At 38.1% G+C, this 24,664-nt stretch overlaps 2 protein-coding genes across 5 annotated transcripts in view; both read right to left on the bottom strand.

Annotated features, from left to right (window-relative positions):
* The window catches only part of col18a1b (collagen type XVIII alpha 1 chain b), a 47,894-nt gene extending 33,485 nt beyond the window's left edge, over window positions 1–14,409 (bottom strand). For 2 of the 4 annotated variants that reach the window (XM_067373254.1, XM_067373255.1), the window contains exon 1: window positions 5,002–5,888. In XM_067373254.1, coding sequence (XP_067229355.1) covers window positions 5,002–5,842 — 841 coding nt within the window. In that variant the 5' untranslated portion in view covers window positions 5,843–5,888. Of the gene's footprint in view, window positions 1–5,001; window positions 5,889–14,279 lie in introns of those variants that run through there. The other 2 variants (XM_067373257.1, XM_067373256.1) reach the window with 2 other exon arrangements.
* Window positions 14,410–18,679: 4,270 nt separating this feature from the next.
* Window positions 18,680–24,664, bottom strand: part of LOC137010705 (tensin-1-like) — a 44,742-nt gene continuing 38,757 nt past the window's right edge. Inside the window, exons 23-31 of the mRNA XM_067372961.1 lie at window positions 23,629–23,757; window positions 23,452–23,547; window positions 23,235–23,312; window positions 22,991–23,062; window positions 22,878–22,907; window positions 21,197–21,365; window positions 21,051–21,119; window positions 20,898–20,927; window positions 18,680–20,810 (exon numbers count right to left, since the gene is read on the bottom strand). Of these exons, the coding sequence (XP_067229062.1) occupies window positions 20,669–20,810; window positions 20,898–20,927; window positions 21,051–21,119; window positions 21,197–21,365; window positions 22,878–22,907; window positions 22,991–23,062; window positions 23,235–23,312; window positions 23,452–23,547; window positions 23,629–23,757 (815 nt within the window). The 3' untranslated portion in view covers window positions 18,680–20,668. The remainder of the gene's footprint in view (window positions 20,811–20,897; window positions 20,928–21,050; window positions 21,120–21,196; window positions 21,366–22,877; window positions 22,908–22,990; window positions 23,063–23,234; window positions 23,313–23,451; window positions 23,548–23,628; window positions 23,758–24,664) is intronic.

The following is a 24,664-nucleotide window of genomic DNA, read 5'->3' as shown; positions in this document are numbered from 1 at the left end:
CTGTAATTCTGCATAAGTTACATGTTTCACAAATCATAACTTTATTACGGTCTGTTGCATTCATTTAAATGGCTGCTGTGAAAATACCATGATGCTGATGCGGAAGTGTTTTGCTTTGGTCATGTGTTGGCTTACAAATTTTGTTCGTTTTGTATGTCATAGTCTGTTTTGCAACCATATTTCGCTGAAATGCACACACTGATTGTGTGATGATGCAATTGTTTGTAATGAGGATTTAAGGATTTACTACATTGTGTTTTATTTTGGTGATAACTCTCAAACTCACTGTGCTGATTGCTTGTCAAATGTAACTTATGCTGTACTGTAGGAGAGGACATGGTAAGAAGGCTCAGTTTACTATTTTCCCAGTGAGGGAATGGGAATACGAGGGCCAAGGTTCAAGAGTCACGGTTCGCTGCTGTGTAAGTGTATATGCATCTGTTCAAAACGTGATTACAAATAAATAATTTAAAGTATAGCATACTAGTCAATGTTCATTCTGAACTACTTGAACTATCTTGCTGTCCAGGAACATGTGCAGTACTGCAACTAATATGAACATGCTGATATGAAATAAATCATCTGGCCAACTGTTCCAGATGGTCTCCCACACGTGTATACATCCTGCAGCTGTGATAGGCCTACATCATGGCTAAATACAAATACTTTAAGTTTAGCAATATAGAAAAAAACAGCAACTACAAAAACATTTGACACTAATAACACAGAAACCTTTTAAAAATGTGAATCTCCTGTCAGGATCCTTCTTTGTAAGTTTTGCTTAATGGTTGTAAGTCCACAGTCCTCTGACAGCTGTAGGTAATTGGGAGTAAAATGAATGAGATGGTAACCGGAGGATCCTGTTAACTGATACCTCATGGACTCTCAAGAGACCAAATTAAGATAAACTTTCCCTTCAAAAAAGTATCTGAGCCCCTGCTTCCCAAGAGATAAGACAAAGAGTAACTCAAGCAGCATGAAACAGCTGCCACTATAACTCAGCTCCATTTAAACACTGCCATAAAAATGATTATGATGAATTTATTTTTGAGAGTTAGTAAAGGAAAACTAACATACTGAATGCACAGTGACCTTAAATCAAAAAAAAAAAAAAAACTGAAACAAAGTAATCATGTTAAACGATGAAGTCTGGATGTAGTTCTAGATGTGAAAACTCTTACATCATGGTGTGCACAATACTCGTTAAAATGTTCTTTGGCAGTTGTTTGCCTCTGAGAACTCTGGGATTTTCATGGCGCTTTCACCAAGACCACAGTGCTAGATCAAAACACGAAACTTTTTTGCCATCATCCTGCAATGCCAGTGCTGATCATAAATATGCATGGCCATTAAATGATCAAGGAAGACTTTGTGTCGGATGAGAATTGCTCTCCCCCACAACAGATCTTCACAACTGTCTTCACAATGAATCCTTTTTTTCTACTCTCAACATTTCTTGCACAAAAAAAGTCCCTCATAGCTAAAAATAGTCTGATCATGGACAGTGTCTAGTCACTCTAAGAGGGAACCTTGTTATACCCAGCATGCAAAGAAACTTACTTCCTTTTTAAAAACCATAGACACACAATAATCTGCCTTTTAGCAGTGCCCACTCTCTAACAGACATGACTCACACCAACTCACACATATGCAAGTGCATTAGATGGTCAAACTGGATTAGATGCCACCCACCATGGTGGGAATCAGTTATATTGTGATATATGGCTGAGCTGGCCTTTATGTACCAGGAATATCAGTATTAACGTATTATAAAGCTATTATATTAAAGCTATTATAAATTGATCATTTTCCTATATTTTGATTTGAACAAAAACTTTGAACAAAAAATGCAATTTCTATAAAAAGCAAGCATCAGCTTCACCCCTACAGACCTATTTTGTGTTTGTAAACAGCGATGCTGTTTTTGTGGGCGGAGCCTACCTGCTGGCAGGAAATTACAGTTCTGCAGTATATGGAATCGGAATAAAAGAATAAAAAGGTTATTTTCGCGTTTATATCTCACAATTCTGACTTTTTTCTCTTGCAAATCTAAGTTTATATCTCAATTCTTAGAAGGAAAAGCAGAATTGTGAGATATACTCGTTATTCTGTCTTTTTTCCTCAGAATTGCAAGTTTATATCCTGCAATTTTGACTTTTTCCCCCCTCAGAATTGTGATATAAACTCACAATTGCCAGTTATAAAGTCTGAACTGGGAGATACAAACTTGCAAATGCAAGAAAAAAGTCAAAATTGTGAGATAAAAATGTTTAAAAGTTATCTATGTAAAATGTTATAGGTCTAAATATTAATTTATGCTGTATCGTTCCCCTATGAACTGCATATGTGAATATTATTGCTGTTTACATCAAATTCATGCGTCAATAGTAGACTAATTGCAGGTTTCATCAGTCCAATCTGTGACTTACAACATTAACATCTGTGTTTAGCTACAAAGGGTGTCTTCAGCGACGGTACTACATAAAAATGAATACTATAGTTTTTGCAATCTAATTCAGGCATTCTATGGCACAAAACATTTTTTCTTATTCTGTGGGTTTGGCCTATCTTCCTCCACTTGTTACCACTGTTTTTCTGTCCCCACTATGACTTAACTGTGACGTCTGCTCCAAACTGGTCTAAATCTAACACTCATTCATACATCTGACCCTCAAATGTATGAATGAGATTATATGAATTCATACAAATTCACCACACTGAATTCACTACAATTTACCAACTATGAACCGTCATGAGTGTGTCTCGTATCAGCTCTGTGATCTCTCTCTTCTCAAACACAAGTAATAGGTCATCTTACAGTGGTTACCAACAGTAAAAATGTGTTGACAGATGAGTAGAAGCTCAGTCTCAGCTGACTGTACATTATCTGTTGTAAGAAAGTGATAAAAACATATAGAACTTTCTTTACTGTTTGTGTGAATACTTGCCATCTTTGTGCTCACGCTTTGGATGTGTCAGTCAGCGTGAGTAAGATTGTTTTGTTTACATCAGCATGACTTTGAAAATCACATTTCATTGGTTCAGACTCGATGCCATCGAGAACTGAATATTCACAAAGTTGGAATGCTGCGCTTTAAAGCGATACCAAACTTGTGCTGAGGGGAAGCGCCAGTCGCAGAGAAGCTATCAGAGAAAAACAGCATTTTTCATTAAGAAGGAAAAGGTAATCCTCTCAGAAAATGTACAAATAAAGATACTTTTAGATGTTTCACTGCTATTTGGAGCATTGGGATTGTTAGACAAGGGTTTAATGAAGTCATTTTTGACCTCATTCGACCAAAATTGACATTTTTCACCTGTTTTGCCTGAAGCTCGTAATTAGCCTGTGCACTTTCCCACTCATTTTGCCTGCACGGGTCAAACATCTTGTAGTTTAACAATCTTGTAGTTTATTTTATACTAAATTTTATTCTTAAAGGGGTCATGAATTGAGAAATAATCTTTTCCTTGAGCTTTCGATATACAAGAGGTCATTGTACTATACAAGAATATCCTGTAAGTTTCAGAACTGAAAACTTCCTTGTTAGTACAATAAAAGCTTTTATTGTCACCAGACCCATCGAACGACTGATCCTAAAATGTGTCTATAGATAGGTGAAACTCCGCCTCCGCAGAAGAAATCAACGCCTACTTCATTACTGCATCGTTAGCCCCGCCCACTGGCGTGTTAGTGAGATGACGAGGAGAGAAGAGCGATACAGGGCTAAAATAACTTTACCTTTCAAAGGATCCTAATGCAGGAATATGGTTATTTATTTTAACCAATGTGAATGTCTCAGTTGAGCTTTATTTATTTGTATTCTGTACATTTCACTTCTTTGGTAAATCAAACACATTTCGGACTTTAGACTTCTTCGATATGTAACTCAACAGTAATGCAACAACATGTCAGTAACTGTGTTCATTCTAATGCCTGATCTGATATTAATGATTCATGTACAGTCAGATGATCTTTGTGTCAGTAAATCAAACCAGTGACTAAACGCTCAACTTCACCTTGTTTCTCTTAGTAGGATGAAAATAATCTGTTGTTTAAACAGTGATTAAATTATATATAGAAAGCGATCAAAGAACGCTCACTTAACAATCGCTGGAGCTGTCAATCAAACAGCGCGAGTTTATCAATGACTTGCGCCAAAACTCCCGTTTTATTCAACAAATCTCTACATCGAGTTGCCACTGTTAGTTACGATGAAAGTGTGCAGAAATTGAGTTTCATTGACAAGATCATGCACTCAACAACATGTCTGTGATCGACTACAATGTTCATCACTGCAACCTTTCATGCCACAATCTAAATATAATGCCGTAGATCTAAATGTAATGCTATAATCAACACTTTAGTTAACCTTGAGAGCTGTAATAGTAAAAACGTGCTAAAGTGTTTGAGAGAGTAATACTTAGCTATTCATATGCAAAGATGTCAGCCAATCACAGCAGGGACACGCCCCTTAAAACAGAGCGTTCAAATCAGAGGGCAAGGAAAAATGCCTTTTATTTCTAAATGATGACAATTTTTGATGTAAAAAGCATACTAACATTATAAGTGCACCACAGGAAACATTATAAAACAATGAAACACCACAGTTCATGACCCCTTTAAGTGCAAATGTACTTATGAATGATAATTTCCATTTGAAAATATTTGCGCACATGTTTTACATACAAATATTAGCTATGGGTTAAACAGCACTCTGAATGGAATGTAGAGAATGTAAAACAGTGTAATTAGTATTCATGCATGCATGTAATTTTAATGGATTCACACTGAGCCACGCAAGCAGGCGCAGATCTCACGTCACAGCAGATGCAAACTCTCTGCTGGTTACCCCATCCATAAGTGTTGGTCTAAACCCTGGCAAAGCAGTAGCAGAGCAGAGCAGAGCAACCGCTGACAGACAGGAAGTGACCTGTGCCTCTCACGGTAGAAAGCACACGACAAGACAAGCGGCACAAGTTTAAGATGCATCACAGTTTTACCTTTGTGGTTACTAACGGTTATGCATGGCTGACTGGGCTCTGGTCCCTCGGGGAGGGTGTGGCAGGCCACAGGCAGGCCCCTCTCCTGTAGGACTGTCCAGCAGCTGTCCAGCAGCACCTCACAGAAAGTCCTGCAGGGTAGCAGGACTATCCCAGACTTTTCAGAGGGCTGATGGCATCTTGGTGCCAGTAGTAGGCAAAAAAACCATTCCAAACCATGGTGGCAGCCTGAACGCAGGAGCCAATCCCATTCATTCAATACAGCTACCACATCCTCTGCCTGGGTGTGGTTAAAAAAATTAGGTACAGAAAATGTGACTTCACCATGAGATACACAGAAAGGCCAGTCAGAGCCTCTTGGTAAGCAGTTTGTAGAGTCCTTAGGGGTGCTAATTATACTAATCCTGCTGTCAGAAACCCATGTCCCTGTAAGGTTGGTTGTTTTTTTGCCTTCCTGAGCCAAAGTGGGCCCTGAGCCTAAGCCTGACCCACTGGCATCACCTGAGGAACCTTTGACATTTATTTCATGTTTGACTTCCTCTGATAAAGACTTATCATTACCCGTTTTCGAATGGCCACGCTTCAAGGAGATGCCAGGTGTCCTCATTGTGACAGCATTATTCCAGTTCACAGTTGGCTTCTGGTCCCAGTTCTGCACAAATCCTGTGGCTACATCTATGACATCCGACCCTACATCACCAATGTTCTTGTCTTCACTGGTTCTTCCACTGTTTTTGTCCACTGTAGGGGCCTTTGTGGCACCTTGATTGATCCACCAAAAGGCATTAAGAGGACCCACGTACACAATCAACAGGAGAGACAAGCCCCGGCTGAACATCATCTTTGTACATACACTTGTCCTTCTCTTGCACAAGTCATTCAGAACATGCTATCTTGGAAAAGTAGCCAAACTGACAGTGCAATGCGAGATGAGCTATCCTTTCCTTCTCTTAGCTCATTGTGATAGAGGGAGAGAGAGACAGAAGGCGTGTTCTTTTTAATGGTTGGTCCTCATTGGCCACTTCTACACTCAACATCCCTTTGTGTCCCTATGGACGCCGCTCCAAGAACACAGATGTGCAGCCCAATGCTCCTCTTTTGAGAATAAAATCCATGTATGGAGCCCTTAAACAAATTTAAGTGTACTTTCTTAACGTCAATCCTTTTTATTTTCATAAATGATTGAATTTCTTTCTTTAAAAGAAGACTTTTTGAAGAATATTGGGATCCAAATGACATTAGACCTCTTGGATTTTCAGTGTATGAACAAATCTTATTATCCTTAATAACCTCCTAAATAGATTATGAGTTGTCCTTATGTCACTGTGTATGGTCCCAAGTAATTTTTACTCATTTTTAAAGCTGCACAAAATCGTATGTAGGAAAACCAAGCAAATGATTTACACGGCATTTCTTCTCAGTCCCCCACTGCTTGTACTCATAGTACATCTATTCATGCCAGCAGGGCTGTGTGGTGTGGGTCTGAGTGACAGACACATAGCAGCTGACAGCATATCTGATCTGGTGGATGTATCAGCCTACGTATGTGTGGAAACCCATAACCTCATCATTGTGAAAGGCAGTTTTCCCACATTCTGATTCTGACCATGCCTGAACCTCCTCTGCTCAAAATCTCAAACTGTCTGTCCAGCTGTTCACTCCACATATGCCCTGATCACACCATGGGTACTTGGCCCTCTAACAATCACTTTGTCTATTCCGTCCCCTGCATCCCCTCACAGTTCCTGTCTTTCTTGCATGCAAACTTATATTAGGCACGAGCAACACACACACATTCACAGTTTCTTCTAGTCTAGTTCACACCCCCAGGGTGATACCAGTGAGCACACTGACCTAATAAAACCCAGCGGTTGTGTTTTTGGACTTGAGTGTGAATTGGCCTTAGAAAACAGGTTGCTTCCCTCAAATCTGATTTGATTTTTATACAAAGATTTTTTTATCCTGTATCTATTTATTAGTGTTTTACGCTGATGTGGAGGAATTTTAGCTCACTCTTATCGCAGAACAGCTTCAGATCAATAACATTTGTAGGTTTTTGAGCATAAACAAGGTCCTGGCATAGTATGTCAATGGGGTTTAATGGGTTAGTTCACCCGAAAATGAAATTTCTGTCATTAATTACTCACCCTCATGTCTTTCCACACCTGTAAGACCATCATCTTCATAACACAAATTAAGATATTTTTTGATGAAATCCGAGACATATATGAACAGCAATTTTAAACACCACTTTCAATGTCCAGAAAGGTACTACATACATCGTTAAACCCTTTGGTAACTGTAGAAGTCCACTATATGGAGAAAAATCCTCAAAAACCTTAATTTCTTTTCAACTGAAGAAAGAACGACACAGATATTTTAGGTGACATGGGGGTGAGTAACTTATCAGGAATTTTAAAATGTGAAGAGAACTAATCCTTTAATGTGTGTGAACAAAATGCCAAGGACATATCCTATTCAACAACAACAAAGTTGTAATATTCTCTGTGCTGTCCTCTGATTCTCACAAACTTGGAATGAAAAAGCATGTGGGGATCAGATCTAGGGCATCCGCTGGGTAGACAAACACCCAAGGGGCCCGACATGAGACCAATGCTGGATGAGTTTGTCCCACTCTGAGGCATATTAATAACATGCTCTGTGTTTATAGAGGCAGAGAGGGTCAGTGGCCTACTCCAAAATTCACTATAAAACAAAACTGAACTGCTTGATATGACGCCCACATGTCAGACATACAGTGACCTGTGTGTGTCTGTTTTGAGAGACACACTTACAAAACTAGTGATAACTTTGATAAACAGTATAATGCAAAAATCATGAAATGCAAAACAAATACTAAAAATAAAAGATTATATATGCTTTTGTTAACCAACGAACATAAAGCTGTGATTGGTATCTTCAGATTCATAGGTGCTGGGAAAACCACTGAATGGACTGCCCATAATTGACTTGATATTGGCATTGTGACATTATGAAAACACTCACCAAATAGCACTTGATGCAACATGAACAGCTGTCTTAATGGCCTATGTGTATACTGGGCTTATTGTCCTAATAATCCTGTTCAGCTGGACAGCTTCTCTTCGGGTTGTAGAGAACACAGAGAGCCCACACTTGAAGAAAACAAACTGAAAACAAAACAACTTGTTTAAAAGTACACTTAGTAAAAAAAAAAAAAAAAAAAAAAAAAAATTAATACTTTTGAAAAATACACTATATTGCAAAAAGTATTGGGACACCCCTCCAAATCATTGAATTCAGGTGTTCCAATCACTTCCATGGCCACAGGTGTATAAAATCAAGCACTAGGCATGCAGACTGCTTCTACAAACATTTGTGAAAGAATGGGTCTCTCTCAGGAGCTCAGTGAATTCAAGCGTGGAACCGTGACAGGTTGCCTCCTGTGCAATAAGTCCATTTCGTGAAATTTCCTCACTACTAAATATTCCATGGTCAACTGCTATTGGTATCAAAACAAAGTGGAAGCAATTGGGAACAACAGCAATTAAAATCAACAGGCAACGTAAAATCACAGAGCGGGGTCAGTGCATGCTGGGGCGAAGTTACCAACTTTCTGCAGAGTCAATAGCTACAGACCTCCAAATTTCATGTGTTTTTCAGATTAGCTCAAGAACAGTGCGTAGAGAGCTTCATGGAATGGGTTTCCATGGCTGAGCAGCTGCATTGAAGCCTTACATCACCAAGTGCAATGCAAAGCGTCGGATGCAGTGGTATAAAGCACGCCGCTGGACTCAGTGGAGATGGAGTTCTCTGTGGAGATGTGTTCTCTGGAGTGACCAATCACGCTTCTCTGTCTGGCAATCCGATGGATGAGTCTGGGTTTGGCGGTTCCAGGAGAACGGTACTTGCCTGACTGCATTGTGCCAAGTGTAAAGTTTGGTGGAGGGGGATTATGGTGTGGGGTTGTTTTTCAGGGGTTGGGCTTAAACCCTTAGTTCCAGTGAAAGGAACTCTTAATGCTTCAGCATACCAACATTTTGGACAATTTCATGCTCCCAACTTTGTGGGAACAGTTTGGGGATGGCCCCTTCTTGTTCCAACATGACTGCGCACCAGTGCACAAAGCAAGGTCCATAAAGACATGGATGAGCGAGTTTGGTGTGGAGGAACTTGACTGGCCTGCACAGAGTCCTGACCTCAACCCGACAGAACACTTTTGGGATGAATTAGAGAGAAGACTGTGTGCCAGGCCTTCTCACCAACATCAGTGCCTGACCTCACAAATGTGCTTCTAGAAGAATGGTCAAAAATTCCCATAAACACACTCCTAAACCTTGTGGAAATCCTTCCCAGAAGAGTTGAAGCTGTTATAGCTGAAAAGGGTGGGACAACTCCATATTAAACCCTACGGATTAAGAATGGGATGTCATTAAAGTTCACGTACACATAAAGGCAGGCGTCCCAAAACTTTTGGCAATATAGTGTATGCTTAAAATCATGCACACTCATTAAGATGACACTTCCGTTTGTGGAATAAATTATTCAAGACTGAATAGAGCATTTCAACAAAAATCTTTAGCTTGATCCTACAGTACATTCACACTGCTATGTATCAGTTCAAGACAAGTAAAAGACAAGTGAGCTCTAACTCCTAGAGGTGAAGTAGAACAATTGCCACCAATGGACTACAATCAACTTATTCTTGTGATGCTTTTGGGAAACACGGTCCTGGACTGATCTTGACTCACTAGTGTTTCTAATACTCCACTGAAACGAGGTGGTCAGGAGGCAAGCTGAATTATGTAAACTTTTTCATTACATTTAGAACCCACTGAGAAACACTGAGCAGAAGTTGTCACGCTGCCACAAAATTTGACAGAGGGATCTTTTTTTGTTGTTGTTGATGGGATTGATCTGTTTGGGGTCCTGAAACAATGCATTGGCAGGGAACTCCTGAAAGATCGTTGGAGGGTGTAGATGGGGCGGATTGATCGCAGAGTACTTCTGCTTCCTGAGACAACACTGATGGTGGGATAGGCAGAAGCACCTTCTGAGTGCACCATGGGAGATCTAGCACACAAGACTCTGGTATAACCAGAACCCTCACGAAAGTGCTCACCCCCAGGGGCCCATAAGAAGGGCCTGCAAGAGATTAAGTTCTTCAGATCGGACCTCCCCCTGTACAGATGAACTTGCATACGCTTACTCGCTTTTTGTTCCTGTCTTCTAGAGCTGGACTCTTGCTACGGGTGATGTTCTGTGGCAACCACTGCAGCAATAGAATGGCCGATGGACTGGGGTATCTGCTTTGTGGCATGGAGCACCAGATTTGTGGCTCAGCAGAGTCCTGAAACCACCTCCTGGGCTAATCCCTAGCCAGAATCCTGACCTGCTGCTGCATATGCCTTGATCACCATATGCTGATGTTACTCTGCAAGACTTGGTAGGCCAGGCAGATTTCAATGATGCAGCACAAGGGGAGAGATAGCCCTGCTCGCACATCCCAACCACCATAGAGTATACTGAAGTGGCGTTAGTATGTGCTCGAGCAGAATATGGACTCTGCTGCAATTTCGACACTTCAGTGTGGAGATCTGGAGATAACGGCAGAAGGTGGCATGGAGGTTGGACGTGAGAAAATAGGCATCTTGTTTAGAACAGACAAACATTTTCTACTCAGTTGGCCAATCCAGATTTAATTTGGCCATGGCACGAGTAATAACCTCAAGCATTTCCTCAAATGCAGTGAACTGCTCCACCGAAGCATTCCCAGAGCCAACCCCTCAGAAGAAATCATAGAGCATGCTTCAATATCCAGAGCAGGAAGCCCTAAGCTGGTAGACGGAGCGAGAGATTGGACTTCATCACCCATCTCAAACTGAACCTCCACCAGCTCAACCTGTGAACCCCATGATCGAAGACGCACATGGGTGCAGCTTGACTCTTATCCCTTGAGAAGAGGGATTGGAGCCTTCGAACTCTGAGTCGCTTGCAATGCATGCAATCAGCCCCCTTGAGGACTGATGGACGACTCACACAAGATGTGCATGATGCATGTCCTCACCCATGCAGACAATGCACATCTTGTGTAAGTCGTCCTTCATAATAAAGCAAGGGCATGCCGTCACACATTTCCTAAACTCTTTACATGGCATTATACACTCTCCTGATCTATTTGAAGCAGCACACACATACTTTACAATATTGTTTGCACACATGCACGCTCAACAGACATGCAGCTCCTGAAGACAAAGAAGCTGATGACGTGCATCACGCCATGTTCTAAGCCAAATGAATTGACGTGTGTAGACACATGCTTCAGACACTGGTTCACAAGGAAGCGTTCCCATAGCATTAGTGCCATGATGCAATGTCAAGTTCCTACTCGAAAGGGAATCAATGCATTTTTGGAATTCCCTGCAATGGTTTTTTCCTCACAGATGGTCATAAATATGGCAGCTATGAAGGAAAGGACATGTGACTAAAACAGATGAATTACTGTTTATAAGAGCTCTTTTTAAGAGATGCTGATGATATGTAGATGATCTGTGAACAATCCATACTGTACCAATATTTGATTGCTGTTGTTACTTAATGTTACAAAAGTATTTTAGAGACTTTTATACTTGCATTCTCTTCCATACTATTTTTCTAACGCACAGTATAACATTTCTATTTAGTCTACAAAAGTCTACTTAAAAGGCCTATATAAATAAACAACATAACCAACAGATTCACCTTTACTTGTTGCCTTCTAAAACATGATTACAATGCATAATAAACCATACAGTGAAATATATTTCTATATTAGGTTACTCTTTGTGTGTGGTATGTTTTTTTTTTTTTTTCATAGCATGGTCTAATTACACTTAATGACCCCAGAACTGTTTTTAGTGACTAATTGTATTCCAGTGACAGAAGCGTCTTGCTTTCCCACACTACACACACATGCCATTGCTGACAGATGTTAATTACATTGACATGGGTCATTAATACTATAAGGGCACCCAATTACTGTTTTAAAGATCTCTGGAAGGCACAGAATTTAATTACCTCAAAGGAATTGCTAAGCTATCATTTGGAACCAGTATCCCTTTATGTATACTTGACTAAAATTCATAACTCTTATTACTCTGACAACCACATTTGATGACAGAGAACTAATTTGGCTTCTGCCATAGCCACCATTACTCCTGAGATTTTGTGCTTGAGTGAAAAGGGGATCTCCAAAGGAAATAGGCCTGCATCCTAGCAGTAAAAATCAGTACAGGAAACCTAAACTAAGGATATGAACACACACTGTATTGTCAAAGTGCATAGAATGACCTTAAACACTTAATGACCCTAATCATCTTTTGTAAATGCAACAATAAGTGATGATGTTTTGATGGTCAGATATGAAGCATTTGCTCCCCTGTTTAAAAGTGATGATGTTTTGATAGTTAGAGACATTGTTTTTGCTCCTCGGTTTAGAAAGAGCACCATCTGCTGGAAATTTCTGAACCTGTTCAGATAGACTGCCAAAATCTATATAATTTTCTGTTCAGTGAAATTCCTTTTTAATTATAACCTGTACACTTTTGTCGTATCTGTGCGATTCTAATCTACTTTTAAAAAAAATTATCTCAATTGCTGAAGAAAAACCCAAAATCACTCAGCAGTGACTTCCCACTTCCGTAAAACTTAAATAAACATTCACTCAGACAAATATTTGAATACTTCCTGTACATAATACTCTTGAAATATTTTGTTAAATGTATTATACTGAATGACTTTACGAGTCAATAATCTTATGCATTTTTAATTTTGTCAGATTATGAAATTTTTGACTTCAAATGAATGTTTGTAATGTGGTAATGTACTGTACAACAATAGCATGATTCATTTATAATGAATTATTTATTTTTCTGGATGCATATAAACAATTGTTTTTGTCATATAGCAAAACTGGCAAAGAACAAAAGATTTAAAAGATAAATCTACTCTTTTCTCTACTCCCTCTCAACTTTGAATAGTCCCGTCACAAACTTTGTGCCCTCATATAAGAGTGGGATTTCGGCAGAGTGAAGTAATGGAATGAATGTTTCATGTAATCCACAATGCAGCATTCATTAGACATCAGAACAGAAGGACACAGAGACACATTCCCTCCTTTACAATTAAAACTATAGTGTTTCAAGTGAACTGAAAGAAAAAAATAATACTGATAGGGAGTATGACAACGTTTTTCATATGATGCATCAAAGTGGACATACATAATGATGCATTGTGTGCATGTTAGAGCTCTTTTCAATTTGTTTGGGCCATAAACATTCAAAATCAATGAAATGTGTTGGTCATGCACAGGCTAATTCAATAACTATGCCAAACTGCAAAATTGACCAAAATTGTTATTCTGTCCTTACTAGAAAGAAGCTTTCATACACACAATTGCCTTGATTTCTTCTCTCAGATTTTTTTGCCAGTTCTTCACTCAAATTAACACACATTGTGTGGAAATCCAAACAACACTTGGTGGAACACGCCTTGGGCTTCCTTGCAATGTTTTATGGCCGTGCCTATGCCAGTACTGCCCTGAGGAAAACAGGAAAAGAGTTCCCTGTTGATATAGTATAATTTAGCGGATATGCCAACAGTGGAATATGACAGTGGTAATTGTAATGTTTGTTTCATTGGTTTATAAAAATCCTTTTGCACATATCCCTGCATACCGTAAGCAATGCCATAACAGCTTGTAAAAGTTTATAATGAAAGGATGAAATTTACATTCCATCAAACTTTGAACAAACTCAATCATTGATTCTTCAACAAAGTGCAATTATATGAATTTAACTGATATATTCATAGACGAAAACCATTTTTTATTCCTGAAAAATAAAAATAAAAGTTGAAAATTATATTCTGAGTGATGTATATTCTAATGGTTTACTCTTTCAAATACTGATGTGTTTAGGTTGCTTTGGAGATGGAGACATGTACACTGTATGACAAAGCCAAAATAAACAATAATTTTTGTGGCTTCAGATATATTGGAGATGTCCAATCCTGAACACACGTATAGGTAAACTAATGCATTTTTAAAGCACTGAGGAATAATATTGCACCTCTACAATACTTACTATTCAAACATTTATAAAGAAAACTGTGAGATGCCCAGAAACACACAAAACAAAATAGATAAGTTACAATAGTTCTACAATTCTAATGCACGCTGGACGACATGACGTTCCAATTCATTAGTTGCAGAAGTTTTGACACTGCAACATTTCAATAAGAGGAACAGGTGAGTTTATTACCTGTACGCTGAGATTCCGTTACCTTCTCCAGAAGTACCAGGTAAAGTAATAATCCCAATATAAACCAAAGAGATTGCATCTTTATCATGTGCCTCTATCTTTTTCTATAAGCATCAGTGGAGACTTATCCAGTAAACACTGACAACATTGTAAGACAGAAAGAGGGGCGTGAAAGCAAATCTTGAGCGCATGGCTTGACTGTCCTCGGATTGTTCCAGAATCAGATTTACACTTGACAGATTGTATAGTAGAGCTGTTTCTGATGAATGATTCAAAGAGGTGCAGTACACACTACCTGGGTCCTAAAGCCTACAGTGTTGACTATTTTCTGTTTCCTTTATTTTTCTTTCCTTTCTTTTTGTTCTGTAAAGCTGCTTTGGGACATTATGCATTATAAAAAGCTCTAAATAAATTTAAATAAACACTAGAAATATGACTAGCAACTATGAAAAATATGTTTTAAGATAAACATAATGAAACCACAACTAATATGCAATACAAATAAACAAACAAACAAAAACTTTGTGTGTTAATTCTCTTGAATGCTGGTCTACATTTTTACTAATGTTTCTGTACTATAATAGTTCTTTATGTCTTATTTCCCCTTCAGTACTCTCAACAGGATGCCTGTACAGTAAGGTGCAGAACTAATAGAACATGACTGTAATATTTAGGGTCTCTGTTCTGACATGTAAGCAGCATCTGTACCATTTCTAATTCCCTCTCCTCATACATTCCATCAAGGCTAATCTGGGTAGATTAGTGCATATGGTATGATATACATACATATGTCTAATAATGGTAAATTATGTGGTGAAAGACATAGACAGTACATAGAATTAATTAATTTCCTTTTTTTCTGCATTTTTTTTTTTTTTTTTTTTTTAAATCTTGTATTAAACGCTATAGTGTTTGAAGCATTAGCACATTCCAGGACCAGTCGGATGTTACATCTTAAAAAAAGGGTTAGAACAGAACTTTAAAATTCAGAATTTAGAATTCAATGTTATTGGAAAAATATTAACATGTTTTATTTTACATGGAGCAGGTCATTCATGTCACCGTTAAATTAAATTTATGGAAGTAAATTAATGCCAAAGGTTTTTGAAATAAAAAGCTTGTTGAATTGCACTAATTGAAGAAACAAAAACAAATATATATATATATATATATATATATATATATATATATATATATATATATATATATATATATATATATATATATATATATATATATGCATTACATAAGCTGTGTTTGCATTTTGATACATGTTATTTTTAAGGTTTGCATTTTTTATGTGCTGAAATTCAACATGGTTGTATATTTAAGCTGTGAACATTTCAATAAAACTTTTTCATTATTAAACATTAAATAATTTATTTTCACCTTTCAGATTTCACTTCCAAAATATTCATTCTGTTTAAAAATACTCATTCTGTTTAAAAAATTTTCAGTCCATTTTATTTCGCTTTACAGATTCGCTTCCACAAATTCAGTGGTTCAAATTCGGCAGAAAATTCAACATTTCACATCCGGGAACTGCAGGAAAAGCAGTAGAGTACCTATGCATGATCTCCATCTGCTGTTAGTCTTCTTCACCAGCAGGTGCCGCTAGCGGCTGTTTAAGAACAGAGCAACTGCTAGTAAGTCATCATTAATTCATAAAAACGGATTTACAGAAATGGAGCAAGCGGTAAGTGAATGTGTGATGATTATCAGGGCCAGTATAAATGCAGAAAAGCTGATAAAGACACAAAAGCTGCATTTATGCTTAATTCAATGTCTTTATGGTCACCTGTGTAGTCTACATGTAAGCAGCTTTCTCTCCAGTGAACGAGATTACGTTACTGTCTGAGCTGATGTACAGATCAAATGTTAAATCTGAGGTAGACATATATTTCTCTCTGTTGTTTAGTTTTCTTAACTTTATATCGCGCACTGTGTTGTAATACTGGGATTTCCCTCATACCTCATAGGATTGCCATGCCAATATGAATTTCAGCCCATAAAAATGCAAACCTTAAAAATACAATGCATCAAAATGCATGCACAGCTAATGTTATGCATTTTTTTTTTCAATTAGTGCAATTCAACAAGATTTTTATTTCAAAAACATTTGGCACTAAATTACTTCCATATAAATTCAGTTGTATGTGCTAAATATAAGGTTCAATAAATCCATTCCCACAAAACAAAACAAAACAAAACAAAACAAAACAAAACAAAACAAAACAAAACAAAACAAAACAAAACAAAACAAAACAAAACAAAACAAAACAATAGGGTGCCCAACACGATTCCTTACAGCACCACCTTGTGGCCAATTCTCACAATTATTAGAAGTTTGAATTCGTAAAGCCTCATTGTCATTGCAATGCTTTTAATGCACATTTTTAATTAAAAATCAGCAGATAAATTTCTCTAAAATAGCTGGTATGGAGTAATGCTCCACCAATCAATAATGATATATTTATTAATCACTGTGCAATGCAGTGATCCAGTAGTGATCCAGTATCCAGTGGCAGCGACCTGCTCCTCTTAAAAAAAAAAAAAGCCTTTGATAGACAGTTAACCAGTTCACACAAACCTGCAGATATATATATATTTGATTACATTTTGGAGAACAGACAGAAGAAGATCCATCAATGTATATTTGATCGTTGTTTGTGTTCAGATGTTCAGATGGGTCATCAGTGTGAAGAGTTTTCACTCTTTCTTCTGCATGTCAGTGGTTCACTTTCCATGCGTTTGAACGCAAAACTCTGCAAGTTCACTTTATTTTGACATAATAATCCAAATCCAGTCTAATAATCCAAATGTAGCTGTATGCGTTATTACACAAAGAAATGGATATGTGATGATGGTCTACAGATGAAATGCCAGAAATAACGCTTGTATATTCTGTATTTGTTGCAAAGATATCTAATTATGATAATAAAAACATTTAAATATTATCTAAATAATGTTATTGTGTTTATATATATATATAAAAAGGGCAGGTAGTCAAGCTCCCTTTGATGTCTGTGCACATGCCTAACACACAGTTAAATAATAATATAAAAATAATAAATAAATGTGTAAACTTTAGTACACAAATTAAACCAGAATAGAGGAACATGATAAGAGTGCTGACACAGGAGTTCATGTAAAGCTGACATCACATATAAGAACAGGAACCACCACAAATAGGGGCTGCATTTACACTGTCAGTCAATTCAGATTTTTTCACACAGGTATCTGGAACAGATTAATATCGATTTGTGTGAGTAAAGATAAAAAAACACTTAAGAGTTCAGATTTTTTTTGCATCCAATTTGAGAAATCTGTTCATCTGACCTTCATCTATTCATATTCGACTTATTAAACTGTGCTGTTTAACACCACATTGATCATTACAAAAGTATAATTTTCATCCTTTGCAAAATCAAATGTAGTGTTTGTTGCTAAACATATTTTTAGATGCATAGATGTGCAATGGCATTTGTTTGCGTTCCTATCCAACACTTGTGTAATAACTAGTGCTGCTGACAGTGCATTTTCACTCAATATTGTAAGCAGTTGAGACTTAAGTGAACGTGAATAAGATAAACATCACAAGTTTTGTGCATACAGTAAATACAAGTGACCATGACTTTCCATGAAAATTTTCTTTCAAAGCCCTGCCATAAATCAGAAACATCAGAATCAGATTTGTCAATTGTAAACATTGATTGACTGCAGGAGATTGTAATATTCGATCCTTAAAGGATTAGTTCACTTTAGAATTTAAATTTACTCACCCCCATGTCATCCAAGATGTTCATTTCTTTTCTACTAAAGAAAGAAAGACATAAAGGTTTTTGAGGAAAACATTCCAGGATGCTTCTCCATATAGTGGACTTCACTGGGGTTCAACGGGTTGAAGGTCCAAATGTCAGTTTCAGTGCAGCTTCAAAGAGCTCTACATGATCCCAGACGAGGAATAAGAGTCTTATCTAGCGAAAATAAAATTTTTCAAATTTCAAATTTTCTTTCCAACGCGATTACGTCATGCGTGGTGCAGCAGAGCAGTGTAAGATGAGCATTTGTGGTTAAAAAGTATATATTTTTAAAAAAATTAGCAATAGTTTCTCTAGATGAGACTCTTATTCCTCGTCTGGGATCATGTAGAGCTCTTTGAAGCTGCACTGAAACTGACATTTGGACCTTCAACCCGTTGAACCCCAGTGAAGTCCACTATATGGAGAAAAATCCTGGAATGTTTTCCTCAAAAACCTTCATTTCTTTTCGACTGAAGAAAGAAAGACATGAACATCTCGGATGACATGGAGGAGAGTAAATTATCAGGAAATTTTCATTCAGAAGTGAACTAATCCTTTAATGTGAAAACACAGCCATCTGTTGAAAAAGTTCTACACACTGATTATAATTAGTAACCTAAACTGCATTGTAATTCCACAAAATGACAGCATACATTTCTGTTTCATCACAAGATCTCTATCAACATGACCACAAAACATCCTGAAAATAGATAAAACTAAAAGTGGTTGACTTTATGATTTTTGTTTTTATTTTCAATTGCACATGGTCTGTCAAACTGCTCCTTTTTGACCATTTGAAAATAGACAAAATATCTGTAAACCCCACAGTTCCTCTCACTTCATCCACGATCACTCTCCTCAAAACAGTGGAACAGCAACAGAACTCACTTTGAAAAACAATAAAACCTTACAATAATTATTAAACATTGCAAACAACTTTGACTTTCTACCAATGGCTTAGTTAACTCAAGAGTTTACTTGTTGCCTCTTGCTATAGAGAAACCAATAACAAAACACCCTCCATCCTGTCAATTAATTTAGATAATTTATTATATTCAATCTCTTTTGCCCCATCTATGATTATAAAGCACTTAATGATGGTGAACAGAGAAGGAACGACCTAGTCATTGACAGGATAGAAGGTGCATTACATTAAAATGTTATATTCTTATGGCAAACATATTATTACATCGCCTCTTTCACAACTGCAAACAACCGACCTCCCTTTGACCAATAACATAATCCACATCATCTGCAGGAGCTGTTTGATTCACACACATAATGGCAGCACTCATGGCAAATTTATACATGTATTGGTGTTTTTTAATCTAAAATATTTTCTTCCACATTCATGCCGTTTCATTCTAAAACACCTAACAATGACACAGTGAACACATTCAAAAAGACAAAACTGTAACATACATTTTACATCAAGAGCTTCTCAAAACCTGATTTCGATATTTTAGCTAAAATAATTCATTTTTAACGTTTAAGTCAAGTTTTTTTTTTTCTTTTCTGTAGACTATACACTATTTTTTAAATATTAGTTATGAGTAATACTGCAACAAAAATAAATATTCAGTTAATGGTTTGTCATAATACATTTTAAAGACAAGTACAAAATGGATCTACCCATGCACTCAAATAGTATGCAACAAAATGTTGTCGTATACAGTATTTGTCACTGACTGGGGCAAAGCTGTGAATGGGATGTTGAGCACAGTTCAGAAAAAGCTAAACATCTACTACCACAGCCAGGACATTGTGGGTAGAGCCAGTGTGATCTTTACTATCCATATGGATATCTCGGCAGAAAGTTTCCAGTGACTGAAGTGGATTTTCTAGTTCCATGTCCACAGGCAAGTGTAGCAAGTCTTTATGTGGTGATCAATTTGGCAAGCCTGGGGTCAAGGTGTTTTCTTTCTTTATCATTTTTTTTTTTTTTTTGTGTGTGTGCCATTTTTTTGGACCACTTTTTTCATTTATTTCAACAGATTTGGTCTGTTATTTGAAGTTGAAGTGAACAGCTAAATTCTGCAAAATGCTTTAAAGTCCTCTGAATTCAGAGAAAATGACACTCTTGTGAATCTTGCAAGCAAACATGCAAAATCTTCATACTTTTCACAGGAGGACACAGAAAGAGTTTTTGACTTGTCTGATGTTATCTTTTTTTCTCTTATTTTTTTCTACCTTTGGTTCTTCAATCACAATAATGACATTTTTATCTAAATATTATTTGTGATCTTTTATTAAATTATTATTTTTTTATTGTAAAGTCTTGCCTCCTCATATGGAAGGCCAGAGGGAATACGTTTATCCCTGCCATTCACACTTACTACTGACCCTGGCACATTCGTAATCTGCTTTTCAGCAAGATCTTCACTCAAAAAACAGCATCGTTTTCAAATCTTCACAAAGAAGAAAGAGTAAGAGCCCAAACCCCAGAGTTATTCGATGAAAAGAAAGCAATACTGTATGTAAAAAGAATAATCCACTCTGGAAACGTAAGATAAGAATAACCAAATCCTCTTTGGCGAGAAAATTCAGACTTGTATGGAGAACTCAAGATGGTTGCTGGACGGCCACTCAAGGTTTCTGGGTGTTCAGCATGACTTTGGTGACAAAACGGATAATGTCTGAAGCAGGCTGGTCTGGATCCAGCTCGGCAAACAGGTGACTCACATTATCAGTCGTGCTGCCTTGTTTTCGAGCCACAAACCCAAACAGTCTGCATTATAAAGCAGAGTAAAGATTTGTTAGAGCAATTGTTTATTCTGTCTTTAACAAATACAATGATTCAATGTGGCATACTCACTTTGCTACTCCACCCTCAGCTTTGTTCCACCTGTAAGAACAACGAGGCATGAGGATCTTATTGAATTTAATGTCAAACATATTTCTGGAATGATGAAATGTACATGGAGCATGCAGAACAATCAACTAAAATATATATATCCAAAATACTCACTTTCTGTCTTGTGGGTCCAAATTGCAGTATGTTATCATGTTTATCGGGTAATGACGTCTGAAAAAAATCCTTAAAGGAAAAAGAAATTTGGTTATTCTGAGGTCACATATGCTTGATTCAAAATGAATCCTATTAAATCCACTCACTTTCTCTGATTGTCGGTGAGTGTGATGCCCTGTGTGGACACTTTGAAATGGACAATGGTTGCTGTAGGAGCGGATTTGGCAGCAAGTGTTTCAGTGATGGCTTTGGCCACAGCCTGAGGACCGGTCAGAGATTCCATATCCACAGAGTTTATGTACAAAACATTACATGCTGGGAGAAAAAAAAAGATAAAATAAGAGCAAAATATAGCCTGCATCCCAAAACTTTATCTCACACAAAAAGAAAAAAGTATAAAAGTATCATGCAAAAATATATATAGGGTTAGTTAAAAAAAAGTCATAGCTATGATCTGATGTGTAAATAAAACTACACTGTATATATACACCGATCAGGCATAACATTATGAGCACCTTCCTAATATTGTGTTGGCCCCCCTTCTGCCGCCAAAACAGCCCTGACCCGTGGAGGCATGGACTCCTCTAGACCCCTGAAGGTGTGCTGTGGTATCTGCACCAAGATGTTAGCAGCAGATCCTTTAAGTCCTGTAAGGTGTGAGGTGGAGCCTCCATGGATCGGACTTGTTTGTTCAGCACATCCCACAGATGCTCCATTGGATTGAGATCTGGGGAATTTGGAGACCGAGTCAACACCTCAAACTCATTGTTGTGCTCCTCAAACCATTCCTGAACCATTTTTGTGCATTATCCTGCTGAAAGAGCCACAGCCACCTGGGAATACCGTTTCCATGAAAGGCTGTACATGGTCTGCAACAATGCTTAGGTAGGTGGTACGTCTCACAGTACCCAAGGTTTCCCAGCAGAACATTGCCCAAAGCATCACACTGTCTCTGCCGGCTCACCTTCTTCCCATAGTGCATCCTGATGCCATGTGTTCCCCAGGTAAGCGACGCACATGCACCCGGCCATCCAACATGATTCATCAGACCAGACCCCCTTCTTCCATTGCTCCGTGGTCCAGTTCTAAAGCTCACGTGTCCACTGTTGGCTCTTTTGGCGGTGGACAGGGGTCAGCATCACCCTGACTGGTCTGCAGCTATGCAGCTCCATACGCAACAGACTGATGCACTGTGTATTCTGACACCTTTCTATCAGAACCAGCATTAACTTCTGGAGCAGTTTGAGCTACAGTAGCTCGTCTGATTGGACCACACGGGCCAGCCTTCATTGACCCTGTCGCCAGTTCACCACTGTTCCTTCCTTGGAGCACTTTTGATAGATACTGACCACTGCAGACCGGGAACACCCCACAAGAGCTGCAGTTTTGGAGATGCTCTGACCCAGTCATCTAGCCATCACAATTTGGCTCTTGCTCAAATCCTTATACTTGCCCATTTTTCCTGCTTCTTACACATCAACTTTGAGAACAAAATGTTCACTTGCTGCCTAATATATCCCATCCACTAACAGGTGCCGTGATGAAGAGACAATCAGTGTTATTCAGCTGTCAGTGCTCGTAATGTTATGCCTAATTATGCCAATAACCACATTTTAGTCTCGTCTTTTTTTGCCAATTATCAAATTTCTGATAGTAAGTGAAGGCAAACAAAATTAACACTGGTTAGCTGCTATAACCTTATCTCAACACTGGTTTCAGGTGCACATGGTGAAAGTACTGTAGATGATTTTCATAGCAAGTAGTTCATATAAAATTAGCATGCAAACGGACACAAATGCCAGCTAGGAGATGATTTGCTGTATTTACCATAAAAATCTTCAGTAGGTTTAGGAGGGCCTGAAGTGGTAGGAAAGTGACAAGAAATGAGAAGACAAATAAGATATACAGAGAGTGATAAAGGAAGGGAAAGAGAGACTTACCTGCTCCCTGCTTTAATAAATCCATGGTTGAACTCGTTGGTGTGGCTAACTCCAAGGCTTCTTCATTTGGATCTGTTCACAAAAAACAGTAAGACATGAAGACTCAAAACCAAAGACTGATTTGATGAAATACAAATCAACACCAAGTCAGGGCAGTCAGTGTTTAGGGAATGCAAACAAAAACACCATCCATTGAGAAGAGGTCAGTTAGGCTGCAGAAATGGGGTGGCAATGCCATTCTCACCTCTTGTAGGGATCATAAGCTTGCATGGAAGAGCCAGAGGTGTGATGGCATGTTGATATACGAGAGCAGACAGACACCCTGCAAACAAACACATACACACATAAAAGAGTTACAGTACACAAACAAGACTATAGACATACTATTCAAAGAGTACCAATTTAAGTCAGTATAATAGACAGCAGACAGAAATACAAACGTCTGTTGGAATTCATCATACCGAAGTACGGTTCGTTTGGGCAACCCTTAAGTCTCACGCCCTTGGCACTTGTTTCAATCAGGAAGTGTCGTACCAACTCATTTGTGATGTCTCCAACTTCAAAGTAAGAACAAAAGATAAATGAGGAGGAAGGTCTGTTCAGTGACGACTGGCATGATGCACGAAGAGTAATTTTACCTTTCTTGTTCTGCTGCACCATTGGAGGGGGAGAGGCTACTTTCATGGCCAATCCATATGCTCCTCTGAACGAATTACTGTCTCGAATGACAAATGCTCCAGGTTCACGATCTTTGAGAATACAAATGGCTGAAACATACAAATGAGTAAATGTATCACCAGTCATCTATACTTCCCCACAAAGGCAAAACACAGTAACTACACATCTTCTGTAATGACAGTGGTGTTTTGAAAGGGCTGGGCAACTCTAGCCCTCGAGATCCACTTCCCTGCAGAGTTTACCTCCAACCCTGATCAAACTCACAAGCCAATGGGTGCTTCTTTTTTTTGTGCATCCTCGTTTCCTTTTCTCACATCTCAGCTCCACCCCCTTAGGATGTGAGGGAAGGATACACCTGTGTATCCTCGCTCATGACTCCTCAGAAAGTTTCCTTGCTCCTCGCAGTGCAATAAAAGAGTTGAGATGTCCTACAAGATGGCTAACTTTGATGAGGATGCATCAATTTGAGTACTGAGAAGCACCATGTAACTTTCTAGTCATCGTGAAGACCTTGATTAGCTTGTTCAGGTGTGTTTGATTAGATTTGGGGCTAATACTGCCTTCACATGCGATCAGGAATTTTCTACTTCCCATTTCTGAAGTCATAATTACGAGTTTGTCGCATTCAAGTGCTTTGTTGTTGGAATTAATTAGGAATCATGCTGCAAATGTTATTTTAACACCAACAGAATGAAGAAGAAAAACACAAACAGTCTCTAATAGGGCTGGGACAATAAATCGATGCATGACTCTATTCTGAGATTTTCCGAATGCATCACGATTCTCTCTGGAATTGATTCTGAGCTTAGTTTATAACTGCAGATGGCGCTCTAGGGTAGTTTTTAACCAAACACTCAAATGCTCATGAAGAAGAGCACTCTGTCTGAGAATGTACTCTACACCTCAGAATGCTTTTATGAGATGACATTAATGTAAACAGCCCACTGAAAACACCCTTGTAATTCAATTCAACCTTTTCGAACTTTATGAATTATT

The sequence above is a fragment of the Chanodichthys erythropterus genome, chromosome 21, assembly GCF_024489055.1.
Source record: "Chanodichthys erythropterus isolate Z2021 chromosome 21, ASM2448905v1, whole genome shotgun sequence".
Taxonomy (NCBI): Eukaryota; Metazoa; Chordata; class Actinopteri; order Cypriniformes; family Xenocyprididae; genus Chanodichthys; species Chanodichthys erythropterus.
This window is presented reverse-complemented; position numbering and strand designations above follow the sequence as displayed.